This window comes from Lepus europaeus, chromosome 10, assembly GCF_033115175.1.
Source record: "Lepus europaeus isolate LE1 chromosome 10, mLepTim1.pri, whole genome shotgun sequence".
Lineage (NCBI taxonomy): Eukaryota > Metazoa > Chordata > Mammalia > Lagomorpha > Leporidae > Lepus > Lepus europaeus.
The window spans coordinates 111,519,940-111,542,656 of record NC_084836.1 but is presented as its reverse complement, the minus strand read 5'-3'; the positions used below and the strand labels follow the sequence as shown (position 1 = coordinate 111,542,656).

Genomic DNA, 22,717 nt, shown 5'->3' with positions numbered 1-22,717 from the left:
ATGGGCACCGGTTTGAAACCCAGCTGCTCCACTTCTGATCCAGCTCTCTGCTATGGCCTGGAAAAGTAGTAGAAGTTGGCCCAAGTACGTGGGAGACCCAGAAGAAGCTCCTGGCTCCTGGCTTTGGATTGGCTCAGAAATGGCCCACTGCAGCCATCTGAGGAGTGAACCAGTGGATGGGAAGATTCTCTGCTTCTGCCTCCCTGTAGCTCTGCCTTTCAAATAAATAAATAAATCTTTTTTTAAAAAAAATGTGTTACAAAACTTTGTTAGCTAGAAAGCAAGCAGCCAAGTTTGATTCTCTGAACAGACGTAAAATGGAGTTCTGAATCAGGGAGTGGGAAAAATGGGAAACAACCTGACTTTAACACCAACTCATTCAAAAGGCTCAGAAACTGGTAGCATCAGACACCCAGAAGAGGGGTAAGAGTAGATTATTTCAGAAAAAATGGATTGAAAAACTGTAAGGAGGCAGCTAGAAAGGACAGCCTCCTTTCAACATCAATCAGCTGAGGCTCACCCTGCCCCATCCAGGCATTAGACTGGAGGAGTGTTCTCTGCAGAGTGAAATTGAGATTTCCAGTCAGTACACAGCATGGGTAGCATTGTGAATCAAAATGTTAGGTTGGCAATTATATTCTAAAAGCTGAAATCTACCAACACTTCTCAGAAGGCTGCCAACAAGGCCTATAGCCACTAGACAGGAAATGAGAGAGAAGCCTAAACTTAGTCATACTGCAGATTTCCCAACAAAACGAGCCAGTCAGATCATTCTATAGCGAAGTCTCATTTTATTTGTAGTGAACAACAACAGCAAAAACTCAGTTTATGCTGCAGCAAAATAACACATTTGCTGTAAATTTTTAAGAGAACCAATAAACAATAAACCAATAAACAAGTTCGGCAGGACACAAGGTAATAGACAAAAAGCAAGCGTATCCTATATACTAACAATGAACAATCTGAAAGCAAAGAAAGTAATTCCATTTAAAATAACATGAAAATAGTAAAGCATATAGAGATGAATTAACCAAGTGCAAGACTTGTACACTGCGGATAACACTGTTTAAAGAAATTAAAAATCTACATAAATAACAAGATATCTTGGATTATTTAACACTGTTAAGATGGCACTATTTTCAAACTGAATTAAGATTCAATACAATCCATCAAAATCTCAATGGTTTTTTCCACAGAAACTGACAAACTGATTCTAACATTCATATTGAAATACAAGATATCAAGAATATCCAAAACAATCTTCAAATAAAAGAAAAAAAATCAAAGGACTCGCACATAATCAATTTCAAAACTTACTAAAAAGCTATGTAAACGAGACAATGTGGTACTGACAAAGGAAAGATATATGAGGGTACTTTAGATTTATTAAAAATGGAATTAAGGGGCCAGCATTGTGGCACAGAGGGTTAGGCCACTGCCTGTGACACCAACATCCCTTAAGAGTACTCATTCAAGTCCTGGCTGCTCCACTTCTAATCCAGCTCCTTGCCAATTTCTCCTAGGAAAGCAGTGGAAGATGGCCGCTGAAGTGCTTGGGCCCCTGCCTCCTAGGTGGGAGACCCAGAGGGAGTTCCAGACTCCTGACTTTGGCCTGGCCAAGCCCTAGCTGTTGCAGCCATTTGGGGAGTGAACCAGCAATGGAAGCTCTCTCTATTTCTCCTCTCTCTCTGCAACTCTGCCTTTCAAATAAACAAATAAATCTTTGCTAAAAATGGAATTAAATGTTAAGTTTATTTTGGTACAAAAAATTCTGAAATTCATGTGTAGTTTGTTTGTTTGTTTTTTTTTTAAGATTATTTATCTGAAGGGCAGAGTTATAGAGAGGAAAAGGTAGAGGCAGAGAGAGAGAGACATCTTCCATCTGCTGGTTCAGTCTCTAGATGGCCCAATGGTCAGAGCTGGGCCAGACCGAAGCCAGGAGCTAGGAGTTTCATCCAGATCTCCCATGTGGGTGTAGGGGCCCAAGCACTTGAGCCAGCATCCACTGTATTCCCAGGCCATTAGCAAGGAGCTGGATCAGAAGTGGAGCAGCCAAGACTCAAACTGGTGCCCAAATAGGATGCCGGCGCTGATGGCTGCTTAACTCACGATGCCACAGCACCAGTACTGTGAGTTTTTTCAAAATATCGATTTTCCATGAACTTTTAAAAAGACCTCTCATAGAATGGAGTAGAATTAGAAATCCAAATCCAAAAATAAATGCATACATTATGGCCAGTGGGTTTTCAACAAGACTGCCAACACACAATTCAACAAATAATCTTTTTAACAATTTTATTGAGATAACTGGATATCAATATGCAAAAGAATGAAACTGGAGCCTATCTCGCACCACGAAAATCATGACTTTGCATTAGTTAATGATTTCTTAGATGACACCAGAAGCACAGGCAACAAAAGAAAAGAAACTGGACGTCACCAAAATTTTTAAATTTTGTGTTTCAAAGAATATCATCAATTTGTTGCAAATTTTAGTGCATACTTGTCCAAATTACTTCTATTTTTCTTCAAATACTTGCAAATATACCGATGTATTTTATAAGAGCACATAATTCAAAACTTCCTGCTTTGAAAACATAGTTTTGTGGGGTTTTTTTTTTTTGTTTGTTTTTCATTGCACTAGCAAGGCAGGAGGAGAATCAAAAGTCAAACCCTGGAACCAAATGAGAGGGTTCCCAGCATAGTAACTGTGGAATACTATCAGAAGTAAAATGAGATGATGTTGTATCTCTTACAAGGAAAGCAATTTGGATTTAACTTTTCCTCCTTATTTAAACTTACAGTCTATCATTTCTTGTTTCACTTTTTTTTTTTTTTTCTTAAATTTTATTTGCAAGGCAGAAAGAAAAAAAGAGACAGATACAGAGAAGAGATCTACGAACTGGTTCATTCCCCAAGGGTCACAACAGCCACAACTGGACCAGGCCAAAGCCAGGGCCCCAAACCTTAATCTGGGTCTCCCATGTGGGTGGCAGGAACCCAAGCACTCGAGCCATCATGTGCTGCCTCCCAGGGTGTGCATTAGCAGGAAGCTGGAATGTGAGGCTGGGATTCAAACACAGGTAGTCTGATACATCATGTGGGCATCCCAAACAGCATCGTAACCACTCTGCCAAATGCCTGCCTGCCTATTTAGTTTATTTTTATAAAAATTAAACAAAGTTAAAGTATGTGACTTGAATTCCAGGAAACACCAGAAATAACCTACTCTATGGTCACCTTGGTAGAGTCTACAATTTTTTACTAATACAAGTCAGGTATTATATTTTAAAAATAAGTTCAAAAATCGCTTCTTAGGACAAAGGTATCAATACAAGAAACATTTTTACTTACTGTAAGTTGACCTGCTACACCAAAATCCGCGAGTTTTGCATGTCCCTCTGTATTTAGCAAAATATTTCCTGCCTTGATGTCTCGGTGTATTTTTCTCATAAAATGAAGGTATTCCAATCCTTTAAGAGTTGATTGTAATACTGTAGCTATTTCATCTTCTGTTAACTGGAAAAACAAAAATGAGAAGTTCATATTCTATCAGTTTACATCAACACACTGAGAAAGGAAAAAAAACTAGAATCAAATTCCTTTATTTGAATACAGACCTAAGACTTTATGCAACTGCAAATGACAATATCATCAACACATTGACCACTCTCAAAATTATACTTCCATACCAGATCTTCTCCCCAAACACTAGATTCAGGCATCTGCCTACAGTTCATCTCCAACTGCACTCCTAAAAGCATCACAAGCATAAGAGGTCAAAATCGAATTCATTTCCACCACCCACCACCTCTCCCTCCTACTCACTCAACCTATTCTACCCTTTGCACAGTCCTTCACTCAGCAAAAAGCAATTTCGTTCTTTCAGGTGCTCAGGCCAAAACTTGAGGTCATCCTTGTCTCTGCTCTGTCTTCCTAATATTTGCTCTGTAATCATCCCAGCCCAAGTCACCATCAAGTCCTGCCTGACCTATCCTAAAAATCTTTTTCCCCCAAGTTATTTTTTTTAAGATTTGTTTTATTTATTTGAAAGGTAGAGTTACAGAGAGAGAGAGAGAGAGAGAGAGAGAGAGGTCTTCTATCTGCTGTTTCACTCCCCAAATGGCTGCTATAGTCAGGACTGGGCAGCATGAACCGAAGAGGCCAGGCACTTCTTCTGAGCCTCCCACGTGAGTACAGGGGCCCAAGAACTTAAACTGTCCTCCACTGCTTTCCCAGGAGAAATCAGCAAGGAGCTGGATGGGAAGTGAAGCAATCGGGACTCGAACCAGTGCCCATACAGAATGCCAGTGCTGCAGGTTGTGGCTTACCCACTATGCCACAATACCGGCCCCTCCTAATAATCTCTTAACTGGTTCCACTGCTTCTGCTTTTGACCCTCTATCTTTTCCACATGACAACCGTATTTACTCTTTTAAAACAGAAGCCAGATCTGCTCAAAACCTACCAATGGCTTCCTAAATCGTTCAAAATAAAAGACAGTTAGCACCAAGGCCTTAAGTGACCTAGCTCCCAGCTACCTCTCCAACTTTATCTTCTACCTCGTTTATTACATTCAGCCACATAGGTGCAGGGGCACAAGGCCTTGGGCCATCTTCTACTGCTTTCCCAGGCCATAGCATAGAGCTGGATCAGAAGTGGATTAGCCAGGACTTGAACCAGTGTCATATGGGATGCTGACACTGCAGGCAGTGGTTTTACCTGCTATGCCACAGTGCTGGCCCCCAGTTTTTGTCTTAAAGTCTATTTTGTCTGATGGGATGATAGCTACTCTGGCTCATTTTTTACTTCATTTGCATGGAGTATCAATTTCAAGTCTTTTGCTTTCAATCTGTGTGTATCTTTGTTGATAAGGGGTGTTTCTTATAGGCAGCATATAGATCGATCTTGTTTTTTAATAGATTCAGTCAGTCTGTATCTTTTAATTGGAGAGTTTAGCTCATTTATATTCAAGATTATTACTGATAATTAATGACTGGGTTATGCCATTTTTCTGTAAATATTCCTTTTGTTTGTTTTGGATCTCCTCTTTGCTATTATTAGGAGGTTTTGTGCCTTTACATTCTTTCATGATGCTGATTATTTTTCTCTGTTTCTGTGTGTGGTATATCTTTAAGTATCGCTGAGTAGTGACAAATTATTTCATTTTGTCTTGGAAGGTCTTTATTTCACAGAGGGATAACCAAACGGGATTACTTCAAGCTAAGAAGCTTCTGCACAGCAAAGGAATCACTTGACAAAGTGAAGCAGCAACCAACACAATGGGAGAAAATATTTGCAAACTATGCATTTCATAAAGGATTCAAATCCGGAATATATAAGGAGCTCAAGAAACTCAACAACAAAACAACCTAGTTAAGGAATGGGCAAAGGACTTGAACAGGCATATTTCTTTTTTTCTTTTTTTAAAGATCTATTTTATTTGTTTGAAAGACAAAGTTACAGAGAGGTAAAGACAGAGACAGAGAGAGAGAGAGAGAAAGAGAGAGAGGTCCTTATCTGCTGGTTCACCACCCAAATGGCCACAATGGCGAGAGCTGACTAATCCGAAGCCAGGAGCCAGGAGCTTCATCCAGGTCTCCCATGTGGATGCAGGAGCCCAAGCACCTGGGCCATCTTCCACTGCTTTCCCAGGTGCGTTAGCAGGAAACTAGATCAGAAGTAGAGCAGCTAGGACCTGAACTGGTGACCATATGGGATTCCAGCATGGCAAGCTGGGGCTTTAACCCGCTATGTCACAGTGTTGTTCCCGAACAGGCATTTCTCTAGGATGAAATACAAAGGGCCAGGGGCCGGTGCTGTGGCACAGTGGGTAAAACCGCCACCTGCAGTGCTGGCACTCGTGGCCGCCAATTCGAGTCCCGGCTGCTCCACTTCCGATTCAGTTCTCTGCTATGGCCTGGGAAAGCAACAGAAGATCGCCCAATTCCTTGGGTCCTGAACCCATGCAGGAGACCCAGAAGAAAGCTCCTAGCTCTTGGCTTGGGATTGGCACAGCTCTGGCTGTTGCAGCCAACTGGGAAGTGAACCAGCGGATGGAAGACCTCTCTTTCTCTCTCTCTCTTCTGCCTCTCTGTAACTCTGTCTTTCAAATAAATAAATCAATCTTTAAAAAAAAATACAAATGACCAAGAAACACATGAAAAAATGCTCAGGATCACTAGCCATCAAAGAAATGCAAATACTAACCATAATGAGGGGCCGGTATTGTAGCATAGCAGGTAAAGCTGCTGCCTGCAATGCCAGCATCCAATATGGGTGCCAGTTCAAGTCCAGCTGCTCCACTTCCAATCCAGCTTCCTAGGAAATGCTAATGCACCTGGGAAAGCAGCAGAAAATGACCTAAATGCATGGGCCTCTGCACCTACATTAGAGACCCAGAAGAAACTCCTGGCTGTCCCAGCCTTGGCCATTGTGGCCATCTGGAGAGTAAACCAGTGGATGGAAGATCTCTTCCCCTCTCTCTCTGTCTGTGTAATTCCTTCAAATAAATAAATAAATAAATATAAAAAAAAAGTGGCCCACCAAACACTCTCTACCATTTCACTACCTCTTCATCTTATACACTAATCACTTTCTTCACGGTTTTTACCACTACCTGCTATTTCTTTTCTAGTTAACATTAATTTGCTTTTTGTTGGCCTAATGGAAAGTACACTACTATCAGAGCAATGTTGTCATCTGTTTTGCTACTGGATCCCTAAGACCTATAGCAGTGTTCTAGAAATATTTACTGAATAAATAAACAGCTTAAGCAATCAAACTGGAATTAGAAAGTATGACTTCTAGGTCTTATTCCAGCAAATAATATTACTTACTACACAGTAACAGTAAATAATCTTTCATAATGGGATTACTCTCTGATTAACAGGAAGTAGAGGCAGTTAACTTGTGGACATGCTAGTGGATGAAGAAATCCAAACTCAAGTATTTAAAATTCATGCCCTAACTAATATTTCTAGTTATTTGTTCCCAGTAAGAAAAGTATGCTAAAAACCACTGGATTGATCTGGTGTCAAAGCTGCTACATTTAGAAGACATGAGAGAGTAATGAGGAAGAAACAACAATAGAAAGTAAGAAATTTGACAGTTATTTGTCTAGATATAGTAGCAAGAGAATACACACAAATAAAAGGCTAAAGCAAAAAAATGGTGAAAGAGACTTGCTCAGCTGCAGGTGCTACCAGGTAAACTTACCGTTTTATTTCGTAGTCGAATGATATCAGATACAGAGCCAGCTCCACAGTACTCCATAACGATCCATAACTCTGTGTTCTTAAAATAGCTTCCATAGTATCTGACTACATGAGGGCTAGAGACAAAGACAGCGTGAATTAGTGAGACAGGCTTCAAACATCTCCAGTAATCGTATTACTAAATACGTTACAATTATTTCATCTCAAAAGATCAGTTTTCATAGTTGAGCATGGGCAACCACCTGATAAATGTAAATTACTATCACTTTTCTGGAGACTAATATAAGACAAAAGTACAAACAATGGGGAGATGCTTTAACCAGCATTCAAATCTCTAATTTATCCTCAAAAAAGTAAAAATGTTCAGAAAGAGTTATCTTCATAGTACTGTTAATAAAAATGAAAATTTGGGGCCAGCGCTGTGGCACAGTAGGCTAAGCCTCCGCCTGCAGCACCAGCATCCCATATGGATGCTGGTTCGTGCCTCAGCTGTTCCTCTTCTAATCCAGCTCTCTACTTATGGCCTGGGAAAGCAGTGGAAGATGGCCCAAGTGCTTGGGCCCCTGCACCCATGTAGGACACCTGGAAGAAACTCCTGGCTTCAAATCGGTCCAGCTCTGGCCACTGTGGCCACCTGGGGAGTGCACCAGCGAAAGGAAGTCTCTTCCTCTCACTGTCTGTAATTCTGCCTCAAATAAATAAATAAATAAATATTTTTAAAAAATGAAAATTTAGAGTCTATCTAAAGAACAATCTTCCATTAGGGAGCTTAAGAAATAATGATGTACTCATATAATGAAACATCATGAGTCCATGAAAAATGTTACAGAGGAATATTTGAAAATGAGAAAATATTCTATATGTTTTTTTTTTTTAAAAAGCAGGCTGCAAAATAGTTAGTAGAACTCCAAAATAAGATACAGAAGAATATATCAAACAGTATTTAACAATGATTTTTCAAAAGGTAACTTTATTTTCATTTTCATTTTCCTAAGAAGTCATAGAAATTTTGTAGTAAGAAAAAGCACACTACAATCTACAGAAAATATATCCAGGTTCAAATCTGGAATTTTAGGTCTCAAGCTTGAGAACAAATATTAAACAAGAAATTTCATAGAAAAGTCAAACACACCATTAAAATAATCTGCCCTCTGAGAGCCACCAGCTATATCTGGCAGGATTATCAGGGTCAAAGAGAGTTACTAAGAACTGAAGGTCCTAAAACCAACTTGGTTTCATTATTTCTCAGAATTACAAACGCCTGGGGCCAGCACTGTTGGGTAGCGGGTAAAGCTGCCCCTGTAGTGCCGGCATCCTATATGGACACCAGTTTGAGTCCCAGCTGCTCCACTTCTGATCCAGCTCTCTGTTATGACCTGGGAAAGCAGCAGCAGATCGCCCAAGTGTCTGGGCCCCTGCACCTGCATAGGAGACCTGGAAGAAGCTCTAGGCTCCTGGTTTCAGATCAACACAACTCCGGATGTTGTGGCCATTCGGGATGTGAACCACTGGATGGAAGACCTCTCTCTTCCTCTGCTTCTCTGTAACTCTGCCTTCCAAATAAATAACTGAATCTTTAAAAAAAAAAGAATTACAAATGCCCTTCATCCTTGGGAAGTAGGCCAATGATAAGGACAGCCAATAAAACAAAATAAAACAAAACAAAATCACAATGAGTATTAATGAAGAAATGAGGAAAAAAATCTCCTAAGGTACAGATCACATGTGCTTTCCCTTCCCTAGATTCCTACAAAACGTACTGCCTCTATGAGGCAATTAATGCCCATGTAGTTACTGGGAGGATACGTTCTACCCAGATTCTACTGCTGACTAGATTTTATGTGCAAGTATTTGCCTGCCCTATCCAAATATTCCATAAACTCCCAAGCACATGGACCAGCCCTCTATTTCTTTGTATTCCTCAGAGTGCCTAGCATAAAACAGACTCTTCAAAACCTTTCTTCTTTAGAGAGAGATTTCTACACCCTGTTTGGAACACAGCTCCTGTATAGTGACTCAAAAGCGGCAGAGTCCCAACTGGCCAACTACAAAGAGCTTCCACAATGTTTCTTTCTTTTCTTTTCTTTTTTTTTTTTTTTGACAGGCAGAGTGGACAGTGAGAGAGAGAGACAGAAAGAAAGGTCTTCCTTTTTACCGTTGGTTCACCCTCCAATGGCCGCTGCGGCCAGTGCATCGTGCTGATCCGAAGCCAGGAGCCAGGTGCTTCTCCTGGTCTCCCATGCGGGTGCAGGGCCCAAGCACTTGGGCCATCCTCCACTGCCTTCCCGGGCCATAGCAGAGAGCTGGCCTGGAAGAGGGGCAACCGGGATAGAATCCGGCACCCCAACTGGGACTAGAACCCGGTGTGCCAGCGCCGCAAGGCGGAGGATTAGACTGTTAAGCCATAGCGCTGGCCTATCCACAATGTTTCTTATAAAGGAATAAAAGGAAAATTGCTGCTCTAACCTTGTTAATCCACTCAAGAAAAACAGGGGTTTTATCTAACAGGCAGCAACCACAAAAACAGAAAGGCAGGGAGGGAGAAGAGAAATGGCAGCATTCAGATCAAATCTGGCAGCCTTGAGGACTCCTGGACAAGCTTCCTGAGGGGTCACTCCACTTGTCGTAATGGTGAAATTTTACACACAGGAGGCATTAAGACGATCTGCTGACCAAAAAGGCGTCTGAAGAACGAATACTGCTCCAAGTTCAAGACTTTCTTACTTCCCTCTTCCAACTGCCTATAGTTGGCACTGCCCTAAACTCTGTTTCTCTCAAATCTAAATAGTGCTAGGGAAGCCTGCTCCACTACAGCGACCAACCCATGTTGTCACGAATTTCAGAGCAAACCACACGCTTTGCTGTGGTTGCCTTTTGGCCTGACTTCCTGCTTACAGCATCTGACGAATCTTAGTTCCTCAAAAAAAAATACTTAACTATTCTTAGACTGAATAATTTGTTTTCTTGTGAAAGAATAGTAATACATAAATAAGTGTTCTCTTTTCATAGGCATATTTGATATTTTAAGATTTCTAGAGCTAAAAAGTGTTTGAATTATTTCTTAGCTGCCCACAGAAATGTTTTCTCAATAGGAAGTAAAAGAGATCATAATCAAGGAAGAAGAAGAAAAAAAAAAAAACCACCACATTCTGCCTCTTCTTCCTAGTATCTGTGAGGGCGTGGGGTTGGGTGGTAAGGGGGCAGGGAGGGACTATGCAGGAATAGAAACGTTAATTCTTTAGCTGCAAAAACATACAAACTTTTTCATCCTATTTTTTCTGAAAGGAATATACATTCTGATTTCACTGAAGTCTCTCTTTTGCAAAATATCTAAGTAAATGAGCCTCTAGGTGTCAAGCTCTAAATCACAGCAAATTCAAAGCCACGTTCTTTCCAAAGGAACCCCATTGCCTTTACCTGTCACATTGCTGCATTATGGAGATTTCTTTTATTATCTCCTGAAGATCTGATTCGACAGGAACTTGTTTAATAGCCACAATCTGTCCGGTCTCTTTATGAATAGCTTTATACACGCTGCCATAGGACCTACAGTCAAAGAAAGGAGAATATTTATAAAAGCAAAACAAGCCAAAAGATAAAAAGTAGTAAAACATAAGCAACTCAAAGCCCTAATTTTATCCTTAAATGCCTAAGATACACATACTTAGCTACACTTGTAAAACTGAGAGCTAAAGTACTTCAGAGGAAAAAAAACTGCCAAGAGAAATACCACAAAATGGAGTGTTAAATACTTCATGTCTAAACTTTAGCTAACGACTTGTGAAATAATAATTACAGTTAAGTGCCAGGTGTCTGCTAGAAACTGCCTCATCTTGGGCTGATGCTGTGACATGGTGGGTTTCGCCACCTGCAGTGTTGGCATCCCATATAGGCACGGGCAAGTCCTGGCTGCTCCGCTTCCGATCCAGCTCTCTGCCATGGCCTGGAAAAGCAGTGGAAGATGGCCCCAAGTGCTTGGGCCCCTGCACCCACGTGGGAGACCCGGAAGAAGCACCTGGCTCCTGGCTTCGGATCAGCGAGCTCTGGCCATTGCGGCCATTTGGGGAGTGAACCAGTGGAAAGAAGACTTCTCTCTCTTTTCTTCACCTCTGCCTCTCTGTAACTCTTTCAAGTAAAATAAATAAATCTTAAAAAAAAAAAAAAAGAAAGAAAGAAACTGCATCATCTCAGTTCATCCTTACCCAAAAAAAGAAAAAAAGATGAGGAAGGTTCCTATTTTATAGAGGTTCCATGATTTGCCCAAGGTTATGTAAGTGTGAAGTGGTCAGTCCAGGATCTGAACCCACAGATCTGAACACACTGGTGTATTCACATCTACACTGAGGTACCACATAGAAGTAGAGGTCTTTGTTATCGTATATTCATTTTAGTATCTTTATTCATGCTTTGTTCTTTTTACTTATAATAATGCTTAATATATTATAGAAACTGGCTTTGGTGAACAGGGCATATACAAATTATTTTTACCTCTGTTCCATCTTTCCTTAAGAGCTTATTATCAAAATAATAAATAATTGTAGCTATCCACTTTATTTGGGGTTATAAGAACATCAAATGGGGCCAGCGCCGCAGCGTAGGTGAAGCCTCTGCCTGCAGGGTGGCATCCCATATATGAATGCCGGTTCAAGTCCCAGTTGCTCCACTTCCAATTCAGCTCCCTGCTGATGTTCCTGGGAAAAGCAGAAGATGGCCCAAATCCTTGGGCCCCTGTATCCACGTGGGAGACTCAGAAGGCTCCGGGTTTCGGCCTGGCCCAGCCCTAGCTTTTGTAGCCATTTGGGGATTGAACTAGCAGATGGAATATCTCTCCCTCTCCTTCTCTCTGTATCTCTGCCTTTCAAATAAATAACACTATATGTAAAATCTAAATAGGTTTTGAGTCCTACTATGACTCCATTATCTATCATTTACAGACACATTGTTAACTTTTTGTGCCTCAACTTGTTCATAAGTAAAATGACAAATACAAACTGCAAGACAGTTATACTCATCAAATCAGATACCATCATCACCTACACAGATTATATTTTCAATGGAATACTGGCTGTCAGTGCAATAATACCAAGTAGACTCTTTTGTGAAAGCAGTAGAAAATGGCCCAAATATTTGAGATCCTGTCACTCACATGTGAGACCAGATGGAGTTCCATGATCCTGGCTGTAGCCTGGCTCAATCCTGGCCACTGTGGCCATTTTGGCAATGAACCAGTGGATGGAAAATATGTGTCTCTCCCTCTCCCTCTATAATTCTTTCAAATAAATTAATCTTTAAAATATTGCTTGATTATTAAAGTAACAAACCTTTTTTTAAGATTTTATTTACTTATTTGAAAGTCAGAGTTACACACAGAGAAGAGAGGCAGAGAGAGAGAGAGGACATAAGACCTTTTTTTAAAAGTCTATACTAGGGGTGGCGCTGTGGTATAGAGGGTAAAGCTGCTGCCTGCAGTGTCAGCATTCCATATGGGAACCGGTTCGAGTCCTGGCTGCTCCACTTCCCATCCAACTCTCTGCTTTGGCCTGGGAAAGCAGTAGAAGATGGCCCAACTCCTTGGGCCCCTGCACACATGTGGGAGATCCAGAAGCTCCTGGCTCCTGGCTTTGGATCATTGCAGCCAAATGGGGAGTGAACCAGTAGATAGAAGACCTCTCTCTCTCTCTCTCTCTCTCTCTCTCTCTCTGCCTCTCCTTCTTTCTCTGTGTAACTCTTTCAAATAAAATAAATCTAAAACAAAAACAAAACACCTCTCCCTTTCCAGGAGAGCAAAAGGAACAAAATTTTAAAAAAGCCAAGGCTGGCACCACGGCTCACTTCTCTAACCCTCCGCCTGCAGCACTGGCACCCCGGGTTCTAGTCCCAGTTGCTCCTCTTCCAGTCCAGCTCTCTGCTGTGGCCCGGGAGGGCAGAGGAGGATGGCCCAAGTGCTTAGGCCCTGCAACCGCATGGGAGACCAGGAGGAAGCACCTGGCTCCAGATCGGCGCAGCACCGGCCGTGGCAGCCATTAGGAGGGTGAACCAACGGAAGGAAGGCTTTTCTCTCTGTCTAAATCTGCTTGTCAAAAAAAAAAAAAAAAAAAAAACTATACAGAACACACTAAAACACACACAAAAAAAACTTCCATTCCATTGGAATCCCTTATATTTGCAAAACTAGTGTACCGTTGCTTAAATATGGCACCAAATACTTCTTTGACAGAGAACGGCGACTGCTGATGATGTGTAGAAGACCCAATCACTGCTCCTTCTTTGCTAAAACAATCCTGACCTGTTAGGGTGGCAATGTTCTTCACTGTCATGGATAAATCATGTTAGTCCAAGCCAGCACAGGCACCTTTTATCATTCTGCCAGTTTTGGCCAACGAATTTTGAGAATTCTGCCAAAGGGTTTCTGAGAAAGATCTTCCCTGCCGAGACGAGGCCATTTCCACCTGCCAATTCTCTTCTTGCACTGGCTACTGTCATGTGAGGGGTGGTCCTTCAAACTAATAACAGCTATCTTGAACTCCTGAGAACTGTCCAGATGCCAACCTTTATCAAGTCAATTAACCACTCCTGGAATCTCTTACTCCCAGGTTACTTAGTTATTAAATGCTTTATTGATTAGCCACTGTCAGTTGGGTTATCCCAACCAAAGGCATTCTTGATAAACCAGATCCCATGTTTGTCAACATATTTATTTACACCTTCACTCTGGAAAGACACTTTTGCCATATAGAATTCTTTAGCAATAGTTTGCCCTGAGCACTTTTTCTGCAGTCTTCCAGAATACACTGTTGCTGAGAAGTCTGCTTTCATTGGATTGTCATTTTTCATAGGTAATCTCTCTCCACAGCTTTAAAGATTTCCTCTTTATTCTTAATATCCTACAATCTTATGTTGAGTTGACTTATTTGGCACTTTATAAGGTCTTCAACCTGAAGATTTGTGTCTTTCTTCAAGAACAGAAAGTTCTCATCACTATTTCTTCAACTATTTCATCTCTTTATCCCTTTCCATATCGCCTAGAATTCTTACTAAACCTATATTGTACCTTCATGTTGTCTTCAGGGTTTCCACCATTATATTCCTCTGTTCTGCATGCTATGATAGGTGCCTTTTGTGATCAGTCTCATTTCCTTCAATTAACAAATTCTTTTCAGCTATCTAGCTCACTGCTTCCCCAATTACTGGACATTTAAAACTTCAATTATTACAGTTTTCATTGTCAAGATTCTCAATCTTTAATTTTGCACTGGGTTAACTGTTCATATTATTAATCTTGTAATCTTTCAATGATGTTAGTCCCTCCTTTTATCTTTCCAGAAAGTGTAAGTATATTCAAAGTCTTGACAGACTGCTCCATTATTTCGATTTCCTTAGTTGTGCATTCCTATCTGTTAGATCTGCTGATTATCTCATGACAGCGGGTATCTCTGTATGATTTTATTTAATCTTGAATGATTTTCTTCTACACAGTACTGGCAGGTGGTTTCTGGTTTCTTTGGCCCACTCATCTGGGCTGTACAACTTAAAACAGGTCTTACAATAGAAATGTGGGGATGGGGTTGCCCTTCAAGATACTATACCTGAATACAGTTCAGGCCCAGTTTCTACTGTCAGATCTGTATCTTTGCTTTTTCTCCACAAGCAAATAGCACTTTCTAGTGGTAGTCGGCAAACTTACTTTAGCATGAGTTTACAGATGAGGAGGCTGGTCTCAGCCCACAACTTCATGCAGGAAGTCCAGTGCAATCTCCTAGTAAGTACAGGGCATGCTTTTCCTTCCTCTCATTATTATACAACCTTTTCTTTCCCTATTCATAGTGGGCTTGGAATCCTTAGATTTAAAACAATAAATTTTCATATAATGAGAATAGAGAGATCTCTGCCTGGGATCACCCAGAAATCTTGACCAAAATAGTCTTCATACCTCTCCTTATGCTATCTTGATAGCAAAGAAAACACCAATAGCTCATATGAACAACTAAGATTCATGATTCCACATCTTGCATTTATGGTGATTTGTAGAAGAGATAAAAGAATTCATTCAGCTCTTCTTCAAGCTCTTTTATAAATAAGTGCCTTTAGACCTGATTCTCTACAACAAAAACTAAATGATTCAGTGAATTTTAACTGGCAAAGAACAAATTTGATGAAGTAGGTGTTTTACACAAGCCATACAAGGCAAGGATCAATTCAGAATCAATGCAGGCACAATGGAAATAATACAGTATCTGAGGCCAAAACAATCTAGTGCAAGTCTTAATATCATCACTCAAGAGCTATAAAATCATGGGACCTCTTTCTCTGTCTCTGCCTCTCTCTGGAACTCTTTCAAATAAATAGAATAAATCTTTAAAAAAAGAGAGAGAGAGAGAGAGAGAGAAAGAAAGAAAGAAAGAAACGAAACGAAACGAAACGAAACGAAACTGTGGGCAAGCATCCTATGTCAAAAACTGAAATATGTCAATGCGTAAAAGGTACTTATGGGGCCAGCTCTGTGGCGTAGTGGGTAAAGCCGCTGCCTACAGTGTCAGCATCCCATATGGGCGCCAGTTATAATCCCAGCTGTTCCACTCCTGATCCAGCTCTCTGCTATGGCCTAGAAGAGCAGTAGAAAATGGCCCAAGTCCTGGGGCCCCCGCAGCCGCATGGACGACTCAAAAGAAGCTCCTGGCTCCTGGCTTCGGACAGGTGCAGCTCCAGCAGTTGCGGCCATCTGGGGTGTGAACCAGCGGATGGAAGACCTCTCCCTCTCTCCGCCTCTCCTTCTCTGTGTAACTCTGATTTTCAAATAAATAAATAAATCTTTAAAAAAAAAAAAAAAGGTACATATATATAATAGAAAGAAAAAGGTGGTAGGCTCCAGTGCCAAACATTTTCCAAGTGCTGTGCATTCACCTGGGTTTGGAGTTTTGGCTTACTCCACTACAGATACACACAATTTCCTCAAAACCCAGAATGAATGCATCTCCAGAACAGTTCTTTAGCCAGAGTACATTTCAAGACGTAGGTCAGTGAGAGTTCACAAGCCATTCATTCTCCATATCAACTTAAGGATGGCATAGCAGTTGTGTTGACAAGGAAGTGCAGTTAAGATCTTCAGGATACTTCTAGGTACATGATGGTTTGTTCTGTAAAGGTGACAAAAATCCGAGGTCTGTGCTATCATTTACAAGAGCAATATGGTGATAGCAAGAGAAAAAAGGCCCGAGGCTGTTACTGTTTTCTCCCTGGTGATGTCACAGGGAAATCTCTGAGTTCCTTGAAGACATCCAAAGATCTAAAACACAATTTAAAAGTAAAAGGAATAATTAGCTTAGTTTTTTCTTACATTATAATCCTCATATATTTTCTGTTGGTATCTTCTAATATTTCCCAAACCCAATCATTCCAGTCACCTGTAAGAAAACCTAATTATATTTTAAGATTTAATATTTAGTACTGATTTACCATGAGATCTGAAAACGCTCCATTTGATATACTTAAAATAATAATAGTTGCAACTTAACGAACACTGTGACAAGCATGGTCTTTAGTACTTTATTTCTATTATTCCAAGTAATTCTTACAGTAACTCAATGAAGTAGACACTATTTCTATCTCCACTTTATGGATGAGGATCTGAGGCTTCAAAATATGAATCAATCTGCTCAAGTTCACTTGTTCATTATAACTAATAAGAGTAGAGAGCAAGGACTTAATTCAAGTCTGTGTGACTGCAGAATGTATATTATTACTGTAATGTGCTTTCATTAAAATGAAATGAATTTCATTAAAAATGAATGTACTTTCATAAAAAAATTATCTAGTCTACCAGTCTTTAGCTTATCACAAGTATATAACTTACAACTGCTCTTAGGTTAAGGGGCTCATTGCCTCAAGGAAAAAGATGTCAGGCTAAGACTGAAAATGGCAGGCAAGAGATGTGGTGGAACCGTCACTTCTCCATACCTTTAATGATGTCAGTCAACTGCAGTCTTCAGATTCATCTTGGACTTGGCTTGGCAGCACAGCTGGTGTCATCTTTCTCTTGCTCTCTCTGCTTGATTTCTTGCTTGATTTCAAAGAGCATTTTTTTTTCAACTTACAAGAAGATATTAACTAAAGCTTTTCAATGAAAAACTCTTACACGTATTTCAAGATTGGGTTTAACATAATTGCAGATCTGTACTAAGCACAAATAACACCAAAACTAAAATAGCCAAGTAACACATTAAGAACTGATTGTAAAGAACATACAAACATTAAAAGTGTATTTTTAAAAGTTAACACGAGTATATCAGATATTCTCTTGAACCAGACATACTCCCAAGGGATTAAGAATACACACACACACACACACACACACAGGTACACACACATGCTTCCTCACATATGTATAAACTCTCTCTCTCTGAAAGATACATAAAAAACTACAACACTGGTTGCTTCCAGGTAGCTAAGACAGAAAGGCAGGGGTCAGTTTTTTTTTTAATTGTAGGCACTTTTATGCTTTTTGACTTATTGAATAATATGAATCTAGTATTCAAAAATTAACAATAAAATCTTAAGAAAAGGGGTCCCTACTGTTTTAGTATCCTGGTTATTAGATAATAAAAAAAAATAAATACACAGGATTTAATAAATTAAAATGATATGTAAAAATGCAAAAAATTATCATGTAACCCTTATTGTAACATTAAAGTCAAAGATGACAACTATCTACTATTAAATATTATTTCCACAGTATTTGATAATCTCATTCATATATCTATATTTCAGGAAGTCCACTGGTTCTAAGCCTGGAATTCCGGGTCTCCTAATAAGCTGAAAAGGTAATTACATTCCTTAATTTATTTACTGCATTTCACAAAGCTACAATAACTAAAATGCTGAATTCTATTTTTTTATTGAAACTAGTTACTGCACATTGGTCAGCAGCTATAAGCAGGGACAAGCATTGTGGCATAGCAGGTAAAGCCACCACCGAGATGCCAGAATCCCACATAGGTGCTGGTTCAAGTCCTAGCTACTCCACTCCAATCCAGCTAATGGTTCCAGGAAAACAGTGAAAGATGGCTGAAGTCCTTGGACCCCTGCCATCTCCAAGGGAAACCCAGAAGGAGCTCCTGGCTCCTGGCTTCAGACTGGCCCAGCTCTAGCTATGGTGGCCATTTGGGGGGTTAAGATTCTTTCTTTCTTTCTCTTTTCTGTCTCTGTTTCTTTCTCTGTAAAACTCTGCCTTTCAAATAAATAAATATTTTTATTAAAAAATGCTACGAGCAGCAAATAAAGGTACATCTAATTAGAAAAACTTTTTGAATGAAGTATACTCTAATAAATGCTATTAAACAGTTAAAATCATACAAACTATAAAATCTACAAGAAAGAAAACAACAGATGTCCTTGGCATTATAGCCTGGGAATCACTAGATCTGACCACAACACTGACTAGGGTACAGGGGAAGGGCATTTCAAGAAGTACAGTATCTCCTACACTGCCTGGAGCCACGGTAACAAGAATCATTGACATGATAAAGGTTCATATTCCTCTGGCCTGGGACAGGAAAAACACTGGGACCCACTGGTCTATCTCCGTTTTCTCTACACTCACCCTTCTCCAAGTTTCTCCAAGACATCAAATACTTCTTCTGGTTGTTTGGTTAAACTGTCTTCATCCAACTTTTTCAGCTGCCTGTGAATAAAGAAAATATAAACACAAGATATACTTTACTTGCTAGGAACTAGAACAGAAAATACTTTATTTTGCAATTAGTAGTCTAGGAATTTCTCTACAAAGTCTCACTAGTAAATAAAAGCAAAAGCAAACTAAGAAATTTCTAGGGGACTCTGAAGGACTGCTCTGTGGAGGGATTCCACTTGTTCTGGGTCACCACAATAAGCAAAATCAGGACCAGAAGGTGCAGAGCTGCCAAGAGCCAGATTTTACTCCAACACATATAAGAATTTTCTAACAGTAAAAGTTGTCCTACAATGCTTTAGGTTGCTTTAAGAGGTCCTTAGTTCCCCATTGTTGGAAAAATTAAAACCAAAAATTTGTCATGTGGCTGAAATGCTGCAGAATGGTTTTAAGCATTAGCTGTATTCTTTTTCAAAGATTATTTATTTGAAGGGCAGAGTGAGAGTGAGAGAGAGACAGAGGTCATCCATCTGCTGGTTCACTCCTCAAATGGCTGCAATGGCCAGGGCTGGGCTAGGCTGAAGCCAGGAGCTTCATCCAGGTCTCTCACGTGGGTTCAGGGGCCCAAGCACTTGAGTCACCTTCTGCTGCTTTCCCAGGCACATCAGCAGGGAGCTGGACTGGAAGTAGAGCAGCTGGGACTTAAACGGGTGCCCACATGGGATGCCAGCATTGCAGAGCAGCTTAACCCATTATGTCACAATGCTGGCCCAAGCTATATTCTTTAAAATCCATTTAAATATTGGGATTCCATGAATTAAAACAACTTATCTCTTCAGAAAATATATTTAGTGTAAGGTCAACTATGAATAAGACTGGTTGGTCAAAGAAAACAGATCATCTTTGTTTCCGATTAGCAAAGTTTGGGTAATTCTGCCAAAATACAAATTCTATAGGTATCATCAAAACAGCAAGTAGAAAGTATATGTTTAGACCTGATCAAACATGAAAGACAACTAGGCAACTGGGAATTTCAATCTCACAAAGACTCTCCCAAGAGCAGATATGAACCTTGACTTATCCCAAAAATCAAAGGTGCATGGCTGTTTGCAACTTCCAGATAGGTCAGATTTTTCTGACTATGCCAGACAACTGTAACATCAGATGTTATAAATTAACATTTGTTAAAACTCTTGAAATTATTAACAGGCTTTAAGTGCTTTGCTAAGGAGTGTGTGTGTGTGTGTGAGTGTGTGTATGTATAACAGCTACACAATGACTTCCTGAAACTACAAAGGACAACAAAGAAAAGAAAGGTCAGGAAATGGTGAAATATGGAAGTAGTCACACTGGAGATTTCTTGGCATAGAAAAAGGTTTAAACTATTGAGACAATACTAGTTCTTATAAGACTTGAATTTAAAAACACACACAAATATGTACTTTCCTAAAGAAAACAGAGAAATCAGAAAAAAAAAAAAAAGCCTTTGACCACATCAACTGTAGCTACCAAAAAACACTGATCTCAAAAGGAAAATCTACCTAACTTCACAAATATCAAAGACTGTATGCTACAGAAAAGAACTGTTCAAAATCAGTAACCGACCTAACATGAATATTAATTGAATAAAATGACCACATTGACCTTTGAAAATCAAAAGGTTCTAAAAATTAAATTCCAGTGACATCATAAAAACTCCCAGATTCAAAACAAAAAAGACTGAAATGAAACTTCTTAAACTTCAGAACTGAAATTTCTGCGAAATCAGAAGTCAGAAAGGGCATCTCATATGCCAGGGGTTTTTTGTTTTGTTTTGTTTTTTTCTTTTTTGGTAAAGCCCTACATTTTAACTGTGTAAACAATGGATGATACCTCACTTCTCAAGCATAATTAAAGTTTTATAAACAGCTTGTATAAAGGAAGATCAAATGTGTTTCTTTTAAGCATTTACTCTTTGTGGTTTACAGAAAGCAAAACTCACTGTTTCAGCTACTCTAGAGACCACAGCACAACAAAGGAAACTGCTACTGCCATGAGAGCCGGCTGCAGGCCTCCGATAACTTTGACAAACTTCATATGCCTGCTCGGATGCTTCTTTGGAACAATCTAAATGGGTTTTTGTTTGGTTTTGATCTGGAGTTATTTGAAACAATATAAACTTAAGAGAACCTTCCATCTCTGGTGACTGACAACCAAGAGGCGGTCAAAAAATACTTACTGGGGATTAACGAATGTAATGATGGTAATCACAATCTTTATCATCAACCTCTGTGAGTTAGCAAAATAAAACAGAATTTCATTTTGTAATCCAGTACTCCTGATTTATCAGCAAATAAAATTTTTATGGAAAATCTTTTGAGAAATGACTCTTAATGACATTTTACAACATGAGTCTTCACAGAACAACCACTGTTACCAAAACAAACTGACTTTGATGCTGCTGCTCTCTCAGATGGGACTTCCCAACACCCTAAGCAGTTTCAGGGCTTGTTCTTAATTGAACAGGCCTGGCCAATGCAGCATTTACAGCCCATACCCTGAGAGATGCTTCTCTCCCAACTCAGATGGCCAGGACGACAGCCAGCATCCCAGGAATGCACACTACGCCTTCCCCCACACCATTACCTAATGGCAATACACTTTTTACAAATCATCAGTGCCTAGGTAAGATACAAATCTATCATCATCCACTTAGCCACACAGAAATGTCAAACTCATGAACACAAAGTTTATTTCCTGTATCCGGGTTGTTAGAAACACATGCCATCCGAATCTCTGTAAAGACACTTATATAATGGCATTCATCAAGTAGTCACTCGGGCGTGGTTAATTCTCAACTCCCTTCTTCCACCTCCGAACTGCCATAAGATTCAATTTATTTATGTATGTCCATCCTTCCTTCCACACAGAATCTGATATGGGTTACAAAAGAAATAAAGACAAATTGATGAAAGAAAATTAACAAAACTGAAACTGTGTTCCCCTACATCTCAAATCATATGTTTGAAGTCCTAACTCCCAGTACTTCAGAATGTGACTATGTATAGAGAAAGGGCTTTTAAAGATACCATTATGGTTAAATGAGGTTAAATGGGCAGGCCCCAATCCAACATGAGGGTACTTCAAAAAATTCATGAATAATGAAACTAAAAGATAAGTTTATTGTGGTGCAAAAAAATTGAGCCCTAAGCAGTTCTTCCCACAAGATTTCTGAAGTATCCTTGTATAATCTGTTTCCTTATAAGACAAGACCAGATCACCGCAGTAGAGGGAAGACCATGTGAAGACACAGGGAGGAGACAGTCATCTGCAAGTCAAAGACGGAGACCTCAAAAGAAACCACCCAAGGCTGGCACTAAGGCCACCTGTTACACCAGCATCCCATGTGGGCTCCAGTCCATGTCCCTGCTGTTCCACTTCCGATTCAGCTCCCTGCTAATGGCCAGGGAAAAGCAGCAAAGGGTGGTACAAGTATATGGGCCCCGACCACCCATGTGGGAGACCTGGATTGAGCTCCTGGCTCCTGGCTTCAGCCTGGCCTTGCCCTGGCTGTTGCAGCCATCTGGGGAGTGAACCAGCAGAAGGAAAATTGATCAAGATACCTCTCTCTCTCTCTGTAACTCTTTCAAATAAAATAAATTAATTAAAAAAAAAGAAAGAAAGAAACCATCTTGCCAAAACCTTGACTTCAGAGTTCTAGCCTCCAGAACTATGAGAAAATAACTTTCTGCTGCTTAAAACAGCTCGTCCACGATACCTCATAAAAGGCAGTCCTAAAAAACTAAACAAAAAACTATTAACCTGCTGCAAATTAGGAAGTCCAATAGTCTTGAGCAGGAGACTCAGTCATTCAAGAACTCAGTCCTGCAATGCTCTC

At 40.0% G+C, this 22,717-nt stretch overlaps 1 protein-coding gene across 1 annotated transcript in view; it reads right to left on the bottom strand.

Annotated features, from left to right (window-relative positions):
* STK4 (serine/threonine kinase 4) overlaps positions 1-22,717 on the bottom strand; it is a 101,873-nt gene that overhangs the window by 77,364 nt on the left and 1,792 nt on the right. Inside the window, exons 2-5 of the mRNA XM_062204258.1 lie at positions 18,814-18,894; positions 10,635-10,763; positions 7,219-7,333; positions 3,355-3,519 (exon numbers count right to left, since the gene is read on the bottom strand). Coding sequence (XP_062060242.1) covers positions 3,355-3,519; positions 7,219-7,333; positions 10,635-10,763; positions 18,814-18,894 — 490 coding nt within the window. The remainder of the gene's footprint in view (positions 1-3,354; positions 3,520-7,218; positions 7,334-10,634; positions 10,764-18,813; positions 18,895-22,717) is intronic.